Raw genomic sequence first — 16,266 nt, 5'->3', positions numbered from 1 at the left:
AGAATATGAGGAAGAAGCACAAAGGGCACTTCATCGAAGCAAGTGAGCCCCATTTGATGGTCTTGGGCATCCTTTGCAAGAGAATCTGTACTAGAATGAGCTTTTCTATAGGTATGCTTGATTGTTATTGTCTGAATCTTCACTAACAGCTCTTGGATAGAACGAATTAGGGAGATATTTGGAGTTAACTATTAATTTAGCTCCTGTTCATTTTTTAAAATTATAATGCAATCTCTTATAATAAAAATATCTATTTCAGTTTTTATTTTTTATTTTTGTGACACAACATGATTTTTGTAGGTATTTTTCCGTAAATTTTAAACGAAAAAATATTGACGTGTTAGATTTAGAAATAAATAGAAGTCTAATTGTTTCTAAATTCAAATTAGTTAAAAATTTATTTATTTCTATTCTTTAAACAATTCTTTTTTAAATTTATTTTATTCATTATATTAATATTTTTTTCAATAAATTATTAAATATATAGTATAATAAATACAAACTAATTAATAAATTATTTAAATTTAAAAATATTATTTATTATAAATAATTTTTAAATATAATTTTTAAATATATATAAATAAAATATATTAAAATTTGGTTAATACATTAATAATAATATCCCTATGATATATTATTAGTATTATGATCTATATAATTTTCACAATAAAATAAAAACTAATGAATACATTATTTGATATATATAATAAATTTTTTTTGAGTAATAACAAATTTAATTTTTTTTATCTCTTTAAACTAAATTAATAGATTAATAATATTATTAATGCTTTGAGTTTATTGAGTTTATAAATGGCCTTCAATATATATATATATTATGTTTTATTTCATTTAGTATTAATAGTCTATTCATAGTATATTTTAGTGCAAAGATATCAAATAGACTTATTAATTTAGTTTAAAGAGAGAAAAAAAAGTAAATTTGTTATTACTCAAAAAAATTTTTTTTACTATATATCAAATAATATGCTTATTAGTTTTTATTTTATTGTGAAAAATATCTAGATCATAATACTAATATTATATTATAGAGTTATTATTATTAATGTATTAACCGTATTTTAATATTTATTATTTATATATTTAAAATTATATTTAAGAAGTATTTATTTAGTTTCATAATAAATGATATTTTTAAATTTGAATAATTTATTAATTAGTTTGTACTTATTATACCATATATTTAATAAAATATTAAAAAAATTAATATAATGATAAAAAAAATAATTTGACAAATATATTGTTTAAAGAATAAGGACAAATAAATCCCTAACCAATTTGAATTTAAAGACAATTAGGCTCCTGTCCATTTCTGAACCTGACACGTCAGCATTTTCCGTTCAGAGTTGACGGAAAAACATCCACAGGAACCGCGTTGTATCACGGAAGTAGAGGACAGGAATCGAAGTAGAGGACAAGAACCGAAGTAGATCGTTTTTATTGTGAGGAGTTGCATTGTCATTCTGAGAAATGGACAAGGACCGAATTGGTAGGTCACTCGAGATATTTGTGTGAAGTTCAATCGAGTTCTTTTGGATTAAGGAGAGCGCTACCCTTGAATCAAATTCCACATTTAGCATGTTGATTCCCAACTCCACAGCCATTTTAATTCCAATATATATGCCCCAAAGCTCAGCATCGTTATGGTACATGTTCCAATATTCATAATGAAGCCCACAAGCATTCTACCCCTGAAGTCCTTTAACAATCCGCAGCAAGCTCCTCTGCTTCCTGGTTGAAGACTGATCCATTCACATTAAATTTGATCCATCCTTCTTCTGGTGGTTCCCAACCTACTTGTTCCTCTTTGTATAAGCTTAGAAGCTTCTTGCTTTTCTCTATTAGATTAAGAACCATATCATAATTTTCTGTTAGAACTTTGTTCATTTGTAAAGCTTGATTGCTCTGTGCGTTCTCCTCTTTGAAAATACGTTTATTCCTACATCTCCATGCTGTATTGCAGGTTGCTATAAAGGTAATGGGCCATAAGTTTCCATTTTGATTTGGAGAGACTTTTTTGAACTTTGTATTTTCCTAAAAAGATTGGCTAAGAAAACTTGCCTGGGAATTCCTGTCAACCAAGCTAATTCCACACAGTTCGGATGAATGGGTAGTCCCTCAAAGTATGGTGTAAACTCCGATTAATTAGTAGATAATTAGTCAGTAAATTAGTTTTTAATAAGGAGGATTAGAAATATGAAAATTATATCAAATTAAGATAGAGCTCATCGAAACAAGAATTTTGACACCAATTTCGAAGAAAACAGTCCAAGATTGGACCGAACGGGTTGAACCGGTTGAACTGGGTCCAAATCGGGCCATCGGTCCAACCGGGCCATCATATTAAATGAGCCCAACAGCTCTTCTCTCCCACATTTCACCTGAATGCAGCGTAAAGCACCCAGGGAAGAGAAGTAGCGCCGAACCCTTACAGCAATCTTCCGTACGCCGTAACTTCTCCGTCCGAGTTCCGATTACTGCACTATTTGCGGCCACGCGTTCACTGCGTCGAGCTCTACGTTTCTACCGGAATAATTTTATAGGTAAATTTCTATTTCACCTCAGCCTCTTCTTTCCCCGAATTTTCAAATTTTGAGAAGGAATGTTGAATTTCTTTGATTTCTGATGTTTTAGGATCCAATTAGCTTGAGGAAAACGTTCACTCTTGCTTATGCGAAGCTTGGGTAAGGTGAGGATACGATAATTTTATTTTAATTTCATTGAATTTGAGCTTTGAGTATTAAATTGGATATATATATGTGTTATGAATGTGTATTAGGTTGAAAATAAATAATTAGAGTTCGAAATTGTGAATACTGGAACTTGGAGGAAGTAGATTAGTTGAGGTTTTGAGGGCTGTGTTCTTTTAAGAAAATTGTCTTGGAATAATACTTGGGAATCGGCTAAGGTATGGTTTAGGTTTCTTGCATTTAATATATAATGTTCTGTGAAAACTTAGGCTAGGTGACCATAGGATAAGTAGGATTGCATGTGTATATTTGACGAGTGGATAATTTATACGCTTTTTAGCATTGTTTTTAGGTAGTTTTTAGTATGATTTAGTTAGTTTTTAGTATATAATTAGTATTTTTTAAATAAAAATCACATTTCTGGGCTTTACTATGAGTTTGTGTGTTTTTTTGTGATTTCAGGTATTTTCTGGCTGAAATTGAGGGACCTGAGCAAAAATCTGATTCAGAGGCTGAAAAAGGACTGTAGATGCTGTTGGATTCCGACATCCCTGCACTCGAAGTGGATTTTCTGGAGCCATAGAAACCCAATTGGCGCGCACTCAATTGAGTTGGAAAGTAGACATCCTGGGCTTTCCAGAAATATATAATAGTTCATACTTTTTTCGAGATTTGATGGCCCAAATCGGCGTTCAAAGTCAGCCTAAAATTTCTGGCGTAAAACTGGCACCAGAATTGGAGTTAAACGTCCAAACTGGCACCAAAGCTGGCGTTTAACTCCAAGAAAAGCCTATGCACATGAAAGCTTCAATGCTCAGCCCAAGCACACACCAAGTGGGCCCTGGAAGTGGATTTCTGCATCATTTACTTATTTCTGTAAACCCTAGGCTACTAGTTCATTATAAATAGGACCTTTCACTATTGTATTTTCATCTTCAGATCATTGAGACTATCTTTGTATAACTTTTGATCTATTGATCACGTTTAGGGGGCTGGCCATTCGACCATGCCTGAACCTTCATCACTTATGTATTTTCAACGGTAGACTTTCTACACCCCATAGATTAAGGTGTGGAGCTCTGCTGTTCTTCATGAATTAATGCAATTACTACTGTTTTCTATTCAATTCACGCCTACTTCTTTTCTAAGATATACTCTCGTACTTCAACCTGATGAATGTGATGACCCGTGACACTCATCATCATTCTCACTTATGAACGCGTGCCTGACAACCACTTCCGTTCTATCTGCAACAGGTTGAGTGTGTATCTCTTGGCCTCCTGGTTCACGACGCATGGTTGCCTCTCCTGACAACAGAGCCTTCCATTCCGTGTGATCAGAGTCTTCGTGGTATAGGCTAGAACCATTGGCAGCATTCTTGAGATCTGGAAAGTCTAAACCTTGTCTGTGGTATTCCGAGTAGAATTTGGGAAGGGATAACTGTGACGAGCTTCAAACCTGCGAATGTGGGGCGCAAGTGACAGTGCGCAAAAGGACAATGGTCCTATTCCGACGCTAGCGGGAACCGACAGATGATTAGCCCTGCGGTGACAGCACAGATGGATTTGTTTTCATCCGAGAGGATCATACAGCTTGCCATGGAAGGAGGTAACGCATGGTTGGAAGAAGGAAGTAGGAAAGCAGAGGTTCAGAAGCAACAAAGCATCTCCATATGCTTATCTGAAATCCCACCAATGAATTACATAAGTATTTCTATCTTATTTTCTGTTTTAATTATATTTTTATTATCAATACCTCATAACCAATTGAATCCGCCTGACTGATACTTACATGGATGACCATAGCTTGCTTCAAGCCGACAATTTTCGTGGGATCGACCCTTACTCACGTAAGGTATTACTTGGACGACCCAGTGCACTTGCTGGTTAGTTGCACAGAATTGTGTGAAAAGTGTGAGAGCACGATTCTGTGTACCAAGTTTTTGGCGCCGTTGCCGGGGATTGTTCGAGTTTGGACAACTGACAGTTCATCTTGTTGCTCAGATTAGGTAATTTTATTTTATTTTTAAAGCTTTTTATTTTCAAAAAATTTTCAAAAAACAAAAAAAATAAATTATTCTATATCTTCAGAATTTTTAAGAATGAATTCTAGAGTTTCAGATGATGCTTTTATCATCTCAGGAGCTAATTGATTCCCATCAATTTGGCTGTTGTATGTAATGTCCTGCTGAAACTTGGCTAGCCATGTCTAATCTTTTTAGGCTGAAGCTTTAGACTAACATTGCATGATTCCTGGAAATCTTATTAAAAATTTTGAAATCCTTATTTTTTCTTTTTCCAAATAATTTTTGAAAAATACAAAAAAATTTAATAAAACATGAAAATAAAAAATAATTTGTGTTTCTTGTTTGAGTCTAGTGTCACATTTTAAGTTTGGTATTTTGCATATTTTTAATTTTCTTGCATTCTTCTAAAATATATGCATTATGTTCTTCATTGATATTCAAGTTGTTCTTGATGATTTTCTTGGGTCTGATGTTTCAATTCTCTTGTTTTGTGTCTTTTGTTGTTTCTCATGTGCATTCTCAATTTGTTAGTGTCTCTAATATGAAAATTTCTAAGTTTTGTGTCTTGCATGTCTTTCTTTTCTAAATTTTTTTTCAAAAATTATGTCTTTCAAGTCAATAATACAGAGAATTAAAGACTCAGAACATACAGCAGAGGAATCACAGAGAAAAAGCTGGGCGTTCAAAACGCCCAGTGAAGAAGGAATTCTGGCGTTTAAACGCCAGCCAAGGTACCTGGCTGGGTGTTAAACGCCCAAGGAGGTAGCCAAATGGGCGTTAAACGCCAGGACAACACAAGGGAGGTAAGTTAGTTTTTAATTCAAATCTTTTTCAAATCTTCATAATTTTTCAAAATCAAATCCTTTTCAAATCATATCTTTTTCAAAATCAAATCTTTTTCTATTTTTCTCTCACTATTTTTGAAAATCCTGGCTACCAATTAATGATTTGATTCAAAAATTTCAAGTTTGTTACTTCCTTGCTAAGAAAGGTTCAATATTTGAATTTTAGAATAATATCTTTTAAATTTCTTGTTAGCCAAGTCATTAATTTCCAATCATATCTTCTCAATCATATCATTAATTTAAAAATTTTTAAAATTATTTTTCAATCATATCTTCTCAATCATATTCTCTCAACCCCTTCTTTTTCAAAATAATTTTCAATCATATCTTTTTGATTACTGATTTCAAAATCTTCTTCAAAATCACCTAACCACTTTCTCACTTTTAATTTTTGAAAAACCATCAACCACTTTTTCAAAATTCTTTTTAATTATTTTAAAAATCTTTAGTTTTATTTAAAAATTTGTTTTCAAAAATTTTTCCCCTCCTCACCTTCTTCTATTTAAGGACTGACACTCCTCTTTAATTAGCAATTCGGACTCTCTCTCCTTCTTTATATGTTCGAATTCTTATCTACCTACCTTATCCCTCTATTCTTGTTTTCCTCTGACACCTCAAGGAATCTCTATACTGTGACATAGATGATCACATACCTTCTTGTTTTCTTCTCTTTCTTATGAGCAGGAACAAGGACAAAGGCATTCTTGTTGAAGCTGATCTTGAACCTGAAAGGACCTTGAAGAGGAAGCTAAGAGAAGCTAAAGCACAACTCTCTGGAGAGGACCTGACAGAAATTTTCGAAAAGGAAGAAGACATGGCAGCCGAAAATAACAACAATGCCAACAATGCAAGGAAGATGCTTGGTGACTTCATTGCACCATCTTCTGACTTCTGTGGAAGGAGCATCTCAATTCCTGCAATTGGAGCAAACAACTTTGAGTTTAAGCCTCAATTAGTTTCTCTAATGCAGCAGAATTGCAATTATCATGGACTTCCATTGGAAGATTTTCATCAGTTTTTAGCTGAATTCTCACAAATCTGTGACACTGTTAAGACCCATGGGGTTGACCCTGAGGTCTACAAACTCATGCTCTTCCCTTTTGCTGTAAGAGACAGAGCTAGGACATGGTTGGACTCACAACCTAAAGAAAGCCTGAACTCTTGGGAAAAGCTGGTCAATGCCTTCTTGACAAAGTTCTTTCCACCTCAAAAATTGAGTAAGCTTAGAGTGGAAGTCCAGACCTTCAGACAGAAGGAAGGCGAATCCCTATATGAAGCTTGGGAAAGATACAAACAATTGATCAGAAGGTGTCCTTCTGGCATGCTTTCAGAATGGAGCATCATATGCATATTCTATGATGGTCTGTCTGAACTGTCCAAGATGTCATTGGACAACTCTGCTGGTGGATCTCTTCATCTGAAGAAAATGCCTGAAGAAGCTCAGGAACTCATTGAAATGGTTTCAAATAACCAATTCATGTACACTTCTGAAGGAAATCCTGTGAATAATGGGACAACTTAGAAAAAAAAGTTTTGGAGATTGATACTCTGAATGCCATACTGGCTCAGAATAAAATATTGACTCAGCAAGTCAATATGATTTCTCAGAGTCTGGCTGGAATGCAAGCTGCATCCAGCAGTAATAAAGAAGCTTCTTCTTCTGAAGAAGCTTATGATCCTGAGAACCTTGGAGTGGAAGAGGTGAATTACATGGGGGAACCCTATGGAAACACCTATAATCCTTCATGGAGAAATTATCCAAATCTCTCATGGAAGGACCAACAGAAGCCTCAACAAGGCTTCAACAACAATAATGGTAGAAGAAACAGGTTTGGCAATTGCAAACCTTTTCCATCATCTTCTCAGCAACAGACAGAGAATTCTGAGCAGAACCGTTCTGGCTTAGCAACCATAGTCTCTGATCTATCTAAGACCACACTAAGTTTCATGAACAAAACAAGATCTTCCATTAGAAATTTGGATGCACAAGTGGGTCAGCTGAGTAAGAGAATTACTGAAACTCCTCCTAGCACCCTCCCAAGCAATACAGAAAAAAATCCCAAGAGAGAGTGCAAGGCCATAACCATGACTAACATGGCCGAACCTGGAGAAAGTAAGGAGGACATGATTTCCAGTGAGAAAAACCTCATGGGATGTCCTCTGAACGAAAAGAAGTTCCCCTTTGAGGAACCAAGGGAATCTGAGACTCATACAGAGACCATAGAGATTCCATTGAACCTACTTCTGCCATTCATGAGCTCTGATGAGTATTCTTCCTCTGAAAAAGATGAAGATATTATTGAAGAGCAAGTTGCTATGTACCTTGGAGCAATCATGAAGCTGAATGCCAAGTTATTTGGTAATGAGACTTGGGAGGATGAACCCCCTTGCTCACCAATGAACTGAATGACTTGATTAGGCAGACATTACCTCAAAAGAAACCAGATCCTGGAAAATTCTTAATACCTTGTACCATAGGCACCATGACCTTTGAGAATGCTCTGTGTGACCTTGGGTCAAGTATAAACCTCATGCCCCTCTCTGTAATGGAGAAACTAGGGATCCTTGAGGTGCAAGCTGCAAGAATCTCACTAGAGATGGCAGACAATTCAAGAAAACAGGCTTATGGACTTGTAGAGGATGTCTTGGTAAAGGTTGAAGGCCTTTACATCCCTGCTGACTTTATAATCCTGGACACTGGGAAGAGTAAGGATGAATCCATCATCCTTGGCAGACCCTTCCTAGCCACAGCAAAAGCTGTGATTGATGTTGACAGAGGAGAGTTGGTTCTTCAAGTGAATGAGGACTACCTTGTGTTTAAAACTAAAGAATCTCCTTCTGTACACATGGAGAAGAAGCTTGATAAGCTTCTCTCAATGCAGAGTCAAACAGAGCCCCCACATTCAAACTCTAAGTTTGGTGTTGGGAGGGCATCATCATGCTCTGAGTATCTGTGAGGCTCTATGAGAGCCCACTATCAAGCTATTGACATTAAAGAAGCGCTTGTTGGGAGGCAACTCAATTTTTACTTATCTATGTTAACTTTCTATTGTTATTTTATGTTTTCTTTAGGATGATGATCATGTGGAGTCACAAAAACAAAAGCTAAAATAAAAAATAGCATTGAAAATAGCACACCCTGGAGGATGAGTTTAGTGGTGTTTAAACGCCAGTAAGGGTAGCAGAATGGGCGTTAAACGCCCAGTCTGGCACCATTTTGGGCGTTTAATGCCAGAAAAGGGCACCAGATTGGCGTTTAAACGCCAGAAAGGGAAGAAAAGTTGGTGTTTAACGCCAGAAAAGGGAGAAAAGCTAGCGTTAAATGCCAGAAATGGGCAGTAACCTGGCGTTTAACGCCAGGATTGGCACTCCAAGGGGCATTTACATGCCCAAAATGGTGCAGGGATAAGAAATCCTTGACACCTCAGGATCTGTGGACCCCACAGGATCTCCACCTACCTCAACTCTCTCTCTCTCTCTCTCTCTCTCTCTCTCTCTCTCTTTTTCACACCTTCCCATAACACCTTTCCTCAAATACCCCTCTCCAATCACCTCCAATTCTCTCCCCCATAACACTCACCTCACAATTCAAAATTCAAATTTTTTCCCTCCCAAACCCAACCCCTAATACACGAACCTTACCTCTCTCTTCACTCCTATATAAACCCCTTATCCCTCCTTCATTTTCACACATCATAAACACTTCTTTCTCCCCTTTTGGCCAAACCACTCACACCTCTCCATCTCCTCCATTCTTTTCTTATTCTCCTCCCTTCTTTCTTCTTTTGCTCGAGGACGAGCAAACCTTCTAAGTTTGGTGTGGTAAAAGCATTACTTTTTGTTTTTCCATAACTATTTATGTCACCTAAGACCGGAGAAACCTCTAGAAAGAGGAAAGAGAAGGCAAAAGCTTCCACCTCTGAGTCAAGGAAGATGGAGAGATTCATCTCAAAGATCTATCAAGACCACTTCTATGAAGTTGTGGCCAAGAAGAAGGTGATCCCTGAGGTCCCTTTCATACTCAAAAGGAATGAGTATCCGGAGATCCAACTTGAGATTCGAAAAAGAGGTTGGGAAGTTCTCACCAACCCCATTCAACAAGTCAGAATCTTAATGGTTCAAGAGTTCTATGCTAATGCATGGGTCACCAAAAATTATGATCAAAGTGTGAACCTGAATCCAAAGAATTGGCTTACAATGGTTCGGGAGAAATACTTAGATTTCAGTCCGGAAAATGTAAGGTTGGCATTCAACTTGCCAATGATGCAAGGAGATGCACGCCCCTACACTAGAAGGGTCAACTTTGATCAAAGGTTGGACCAAGTCCTCATGGACATATGTGTGGAAGGAGCTCATTGGAAAAGAGACTCCAAAGGCAAGCCGGTTCAATTGAGAAGGCATGACCTTAAACCCGTGGCTAGAGGATAGTTGGAATTTATCCAACGCTCCATCATTCCCACTAGCAGCCGATCCGAAGTGACTATAGATCGGGCTATCATGATCCATAGCATCATGATTGGAGAGGAAGTAGAAGTTCATGAGGTCATATCTCTAGAACTCTACAAAGTGGCTGACAAAACCTCCACTTTGGCAAGGTTAGCCTTCCCTCATCTCATCTTCCACCTATGCAATTTAGCTGGAATTGTCATAGAGGAAGATATCCTCATGGAAGAAGATAAGCCCATCACTAAAAAGAGGATGGAGCAAATAAGAGAGTCCTCTTATGAACCTCAACAAGAACATGAGGAAGTCCCTCATCAAGAAATCCCTGAGATGCCTTAAGGGATGCATTTTCCCCCACAAAACTATTGGGGGGAAAATCAACACCTCTTTAGGAGAACTAAGTTCCAACATGGAACAACTAAGAATAGAGCACCAAGAACACTCCATTATTCTCCATGAAATTAGAAAGGATCAAACAGCCATGAGGGAAGAGCAACAAAGGCAAGGAAGAGACATAGAGGAGCTCAAGCACTCCATGAGATCTTCAAGAGGAAGAACTAGCTGCCATCACTAAGGTGGACCCGTTCTTTAATTTTCTTGTTCTTATTTTTCTATTTTTCGAATTATATGCTTTATGTTTTGTCTATGTTTGTGTCTTTATTACATGATCATTAGTGTCTTAGTGTCTATACCTTAAAGCTATGAATGTCCTATGAATCATTCACCTTTCTTAAATGAAAAATGTTTTTAATTGCAAAAGAACAAGAAGTACATGGTTTCGAATTCTATCTTGAAATTAGTTTAATTATTTTGATGTGGTGGCAATACCTCTTGTTTTCTAAATGAATGCTTGAACAGTGCATAATTTTGAATTTGTTGTTTATGAATGTTAAAATTATTGGCTCTTGAAAGAATGATGAAAAAGGAGAAATGTTATTTAATAATCTGAAAAATCATATAATTGATTCTTGAAGCAAGAAAAAGCAATGAAAAGCTTGCAGAAAAAAATGCAAAGAAAAGGGAAAAAAAGAGAAAAAGCAAGCAGAAAAAGCCAGTAACCCTTTAAACCAAAAGGCAAGGGTAGAAAAAGGATCCAAGGCTTTGAGCATTAATGGATAGGAGGACCCACAGGAATAAAATCCTGGCCTAAGCGGCTAAACCAAGCTGTACCTAACTATGTGCTTGTGGCATGAAGGTGTCAAGTGAAGAGCTTGAGACTGAGCGGTTAAAGTCGTGGTCCAAAGCAAAAAAAAAAAAGTGTGTGCTTAAGAGCTCTGGACACCTCTAACTGGGGACTTTAGCAAAGATGAGTCACAATCTGAAAAGGTTCACCCAGTTATGTGTCTGTGGCATTTATGTATCCGGTGGTAATACTAGAAAATAAAATGCTTAGGGTCACGGCCAAGACTCATAAAGTAACTGTGTTCAAGAATCAACATACTGAACTAGGAGAATCAATAACACTATCTAAATTCTGAGTTCCTATAGATACCAATCATTCTGAACTTCAAAGGATAAAGTGAGATGCCAAAATTGTTCAGAAGCAAAAAGCTAATAGCCCTGCTCATCTAATTAAGACTAATCTTCATAGATGTTTTTGGAATTTATTGTATATTCTCTTCTTTTTATCCTATTTTATTTTTAGTTGCTTGGGGACAAGCAACAATTTAATTTTGGTGTTGTGATGAGCGGATAATTTATACGCTTTTTAGCATTGTTTTTAGGTAGTTTTTAGTATGATTTAGTTAATTTTTAGTATATAATTAGTAGTTTTTAGATAAAAATCAAATTTCTGGATTTTACTATGAGTTTGTGTGTTTTTCTGTGATTTCAGGTATTTTCTGGCTGAAATTGAGGGACCTGAGCAAAAATCTGATTCAGAGGCTGAAAAAGGACTGCAGATGTTGTTGGATTCTGACCTCCTTGCACTCGAAGTGGATTTTCTGGAGCCACAGAAGCCCAATTTGTGTGCTCTTAATTGCGTTGAAAGGTAGACATCCTGGGCTTTCCAGCAATATATAATAGTTTATACTTTGCCCGAGATTTGATGGCCCAAATCGGCGTTCAAAATCAGCCTAAAATTTCTGGCGTAAAACGCCCAAACTGGCACCAGAATTGGAGTTAAACGTCCAAACTGGCACCAAAGCTGGCGTTTAACTCCAAGAAAAGCCTATGCACATGAAAGCTTCAATGCTCAGCCCAAGCACACACCAAGTGGGCCCTGGAAGTGGATTTCTGCATCATTTACTTATTTCTGTAAACCCTAGGCTACTAGTTCATTATAAATAGGACCTTTCACTATTGTATTTTCATCTTCAGATCATTGAGACTATCTTTGTATAACTTTTGATCTATTGATCACGTTTAGGGGGCTGGCCATTCGACCATGCCTGAACCTTCATCACTTATGTATTTTCAACGGTAGACTTTCTACACCCCATAGATTAAGGTGTGGAGCTCTGCTGTTCTTCATGAATTAATGCAATTACTACTGTTTTCTATTCAATTCACGCCTACTTCTTCTCTAAGATATACTCTCGTACTTCAATCTGATGAATGTGATGACCCGTGAGACTCATTATCATTCTCACTTATGAACGCGTGCCTAACAACCACTTCCGTTCTATCTGCAACAGCTTGAGTGTGTATCTCTTGGCCTCCTGGTTCACGACGCATGGTTGCCTCTCCTGACAACAGAGCCTTCCATTCCATGAGATCAGAGTCTTCGTGGTATAGGCTAGAACCATTGGTAGCATCCTGAGATCCGGAAAGTCTAAATCTTGTCTGTGGTATTCCAAGTAGGATCTGGGAAGGGATGACTATGACGAGCTTCAAACCTATGAATGTGGGGCGCAAGTGACAGTGCGCAAAAGGACAATGGTCCTATTCCTGCAGATGGATTTGTTTTCATCTGAGAGGATCATACAGCTTGCCATGGAAGGAGGTAACGCATGGTTGGAAGAAGGCAGTAGGAAAGCAGAGGTTCAGAAGTAACAAAGCATCTCCATACGCTTATCTGAAATCGCACCAATGAATTACATAAGTATTTCTATCTTATTTTCTTTTTTAATTATATTTTTATTATCAATACCTCATAACCAATTAAATCCGCCTGACTGAGACTTACAAGGATGACCATAGCTTGCTTCAAGCCGACAATCTCCGTGGGATCGACCCTTACTCACGTAAGGTATTACTTTGACGACCCAGTACACTTGCTGGTTAGTTGCACAGAGTTGTATGAAAAGTGTGAGAGCATGATTCCGTGTACTAATATTTAATACTTAGTATCCTGTTGATGAACATGGTTGGTTTGGTGCTTGTTAATTAAATGGTGATTTGGTGAATTATTGATTTGAGGTATAATTATTGTGGAGGTTGTTGTGATATTGAGGTATTTTGTATTAAAAGCCTAGGATTTCAGAACTATGATTCTTAGTTGAATTTTGGTTGTTGGATTTGAATATTGTATGAGTTTAATTGTTGATCTGAGGTAGATTTATTGTGGTGATTATTATCATGATGAGGAAGGGTATGTTGAATTGAAAAGAATGCAGGTTTGGACCCGAAAAGTGTGGCAAAGTCTGAGTTTTAGAGGAGATGCTACCAAAATTTTATAAAAATTAGAGATTTGTTTATATGATTATTTAAAAAGATTTAGATTTAAAGGTTATAAGGTTTGATTTTAAGTTATTAAGAAAATGAGCATGTTTTAAGTTTGATTCATTTAGAAAAGAATGAATTATGTTTTGAATTGGAACTATTGGTGGATGGAATGGGAGGTGTGATAATGAAGGATAAGGATTAAATTTGATTGATGTATGATGATGAATGAGATGCGATTGAGAATGATGTGGATGTTGATAAATTATAATTGAATTATTTATATGGCTTATGAATTTTAATAATCTGAGATACGAGATTCCCTGGATAAAGTGCCATGGCTTTCCACCACGTGTACCAGGTAGAAAATTCGATACTCTGTTGACCCTACGACGTAAGTGTGACCGGACACTATATAAATTCCCGGGAATGTAACCCCATTGAGCAATATTAATTATATGAGAAAAACTATGCAAAGACTCTTGGGGATGCACGTCGGGGGACAGTCTAAGTATTTTCAAACTTGTATGGTTGGCTGGATAACCGACAGATGACCCTCATCAGCCATAGGATAGGCATGCATCATATGCATATTACTTGAATTACTTGCTTGTGCTTTAATTGGGTGTGCCTAAATGTACTTTCCATGTTAAATGTGAATTTGTTTCTTGCAGTATTTGTAACCTTCTTGTGCTTGCCTTTATCTGTTTATCTGTCTGTGAAATGCATGATGGAGTTGGAGGTTTGGAAGAATGGCAGTATGGGATTTAGATTTAAGGTTAAGTTAGGTTAGGTTTAAATATTCTTAGAAAACCACCTTTTATGGCTCCTATTTAATACTTTAAGCTCTATAATCTGAGTGTCTGCCTCTGGCATTCCCAGGACCTTATATATTATGTGTGTGGCACCTTTACCACACTGAGAACCTCCGGTTCTCATTCCTTACTATGTTGTTATTTTTCAAATGCAGGCCGAGAGGCATCTCGTTAGGCGTCTGGACTCTTGAAGCGGAGTGGTTACTGGGTAGTTTTGCTGTACAGTGATGTATATATATATATATATATATATTATATATATATATATGTACTTAGTTTTCTCTCTGCATAACTTGTTCCTTTTGGATCCTCTTAGAGGTTTATGGAGAGGCAGGATTGTGTATATGTACTTTTGGGTTTTGGATATGTATGTATATATGTGTAAATATTCTCTGGCCAGTCTTGACTTCGCAAGCTGAGTTAGGAGCTTGTTATTTTGTATCTTTGGCACTCAATTCCTACTTCTGTCATCTTATGTTAATAATTATGGTTTTCTTAATACATAAGTTCACTCGTACCTTGAGCATTGTGCTTTTATTTCACGATTTTTATTCCCTCTATTCTAAAAGGCTCCTAGCATATTATAATTCTTCTGCTATTATATATATATACTCATTTTATTTTAGAGGTCGTAATACCACACCACCTCTGTTTTATGACTTAAGCATAAAGGTTAGTGTGGTAGGGTGTTACATTATGGTATCAGAGCAGTTCGTTCCTATAGAGCCTGAAAGACGGACTGATTGTGCTTTTGTACATTCTCTGTGTATGTGTTTATGTGCTATTAGGATATCTGACTGATATATATGGCATAAATGTTTGTGAGCATGCATTTGGAGCTTAAAGTATTAGACCTGCAATATTGAGACTGATCAACTTAATATCACTTGTTTGGTGTGTATAAGGACCAGATGTCGACTCGCGAACGCGGTCGCGGGCGAGGTAGATGTAGGACAGGCACCGTTACTCCTGTTCCCATAGGGACTGATCCAGTAGACTTTATGGCTGCCCTAGGAAATATGGCTGCAGCTATGCAGGCGACAGCTGAGGCATTGGGTAATCAGATAAACCAGGGTAATCATGGGAACAATAATGATGAGGACGGTCCTATGACACTTGCTACATTTCTGAAAGTTCGCCTTCCGACCTTCAGGGGAACCTCAAATCCCACCGATGCAGATAATTGGATTCAGACTATGGAATAGGCATTACAGGCCTAACAGGTTCCTGAAGAGCAATGGGTTGAATTTGGAACTTATCAGTTGCAAGGCGAAGCTCAGTATTGGTGGCAGGGAACCCGACGTATCCTGCAGCCTGATGGTGCTGTGATTCCTTGGGAGGTTTTTCGAACAGAATTCTATAAGAAATATTTTCCTAATTCAGCCAGAAATGCCAAGGAACTTGAACTGATGCAGTTAAAGTAGGGACATATGACTGTTGCTGAGTATACTAGCAGATTTGAGGAGTTATGTCGCTTTTCTCGTATCTGTCAAGGTGCGCCTGAAGATTTTACTGAATGGAAGTGTATTAAATATGAGGAAGGTCTTTGGAGCAATATTCTGAGCTTCGTTGTCCCAATGGAGATCAGAGTATTTTTTGAATTGGTGAATAAGAGTAGGGTGGCTGAAGATTGTGTGAGAAAGGCAGTAGCAGAGAAAGGAAGTTTGAGGGTGCCTTTTCAGAGGCCTTCAAGGAGGAACTTTGCTCCGAGAGGTAGGAATTTTAAGCGTGGAGGCTTTGTTCCACATCAGACTCAGGGCCAGGATAATTACAGAAGGCCGAATACTAACGTCAATCAAGGAAGAAGGTTTGGGAAGCAGCCACAG

At 37.1% G+C, this 16,266-nt stretch overlaps 1 protein-coding gene across 1 annotated transcript; it reads left to right on the top strand.

The window, feature by feature from the left end:
* Nucleotides 1-15,351: 15,351 nt before the first annotated feature.
* Nucleotides 15,352-15,864, top strand: LOC148544898 (uncharacterized). Its single transcript, XM_088498475.1, is given in 1 exon segment — nt 15,352-15,864. A coding segment is annotated over 1 exon segment (513 nt).
* The last annotated feature ends 402 nt before the right edge of the window (nt 15,865-16,266 follow it).

This window comes from Arachis ipaensis, chromosome B9 (assembly GCF_059453495.1).
Source record: "Arachis ipaensis isolate K30076 ecotype BB chromosome B9, ASM5945349v1, whole genome shotgun sequence".
NCBI classification, from domain to species: Eukaryota; Viridiplantae; Streptophyta; class Magnoliopsida; order Fabales; family Fabaceae; genus Arachis; species Arachis ipaensis.
Note: the sequence above shows the minus strand (reverse complement) of the source record. Positions and strands in the feature narration are given on the sequence as shown.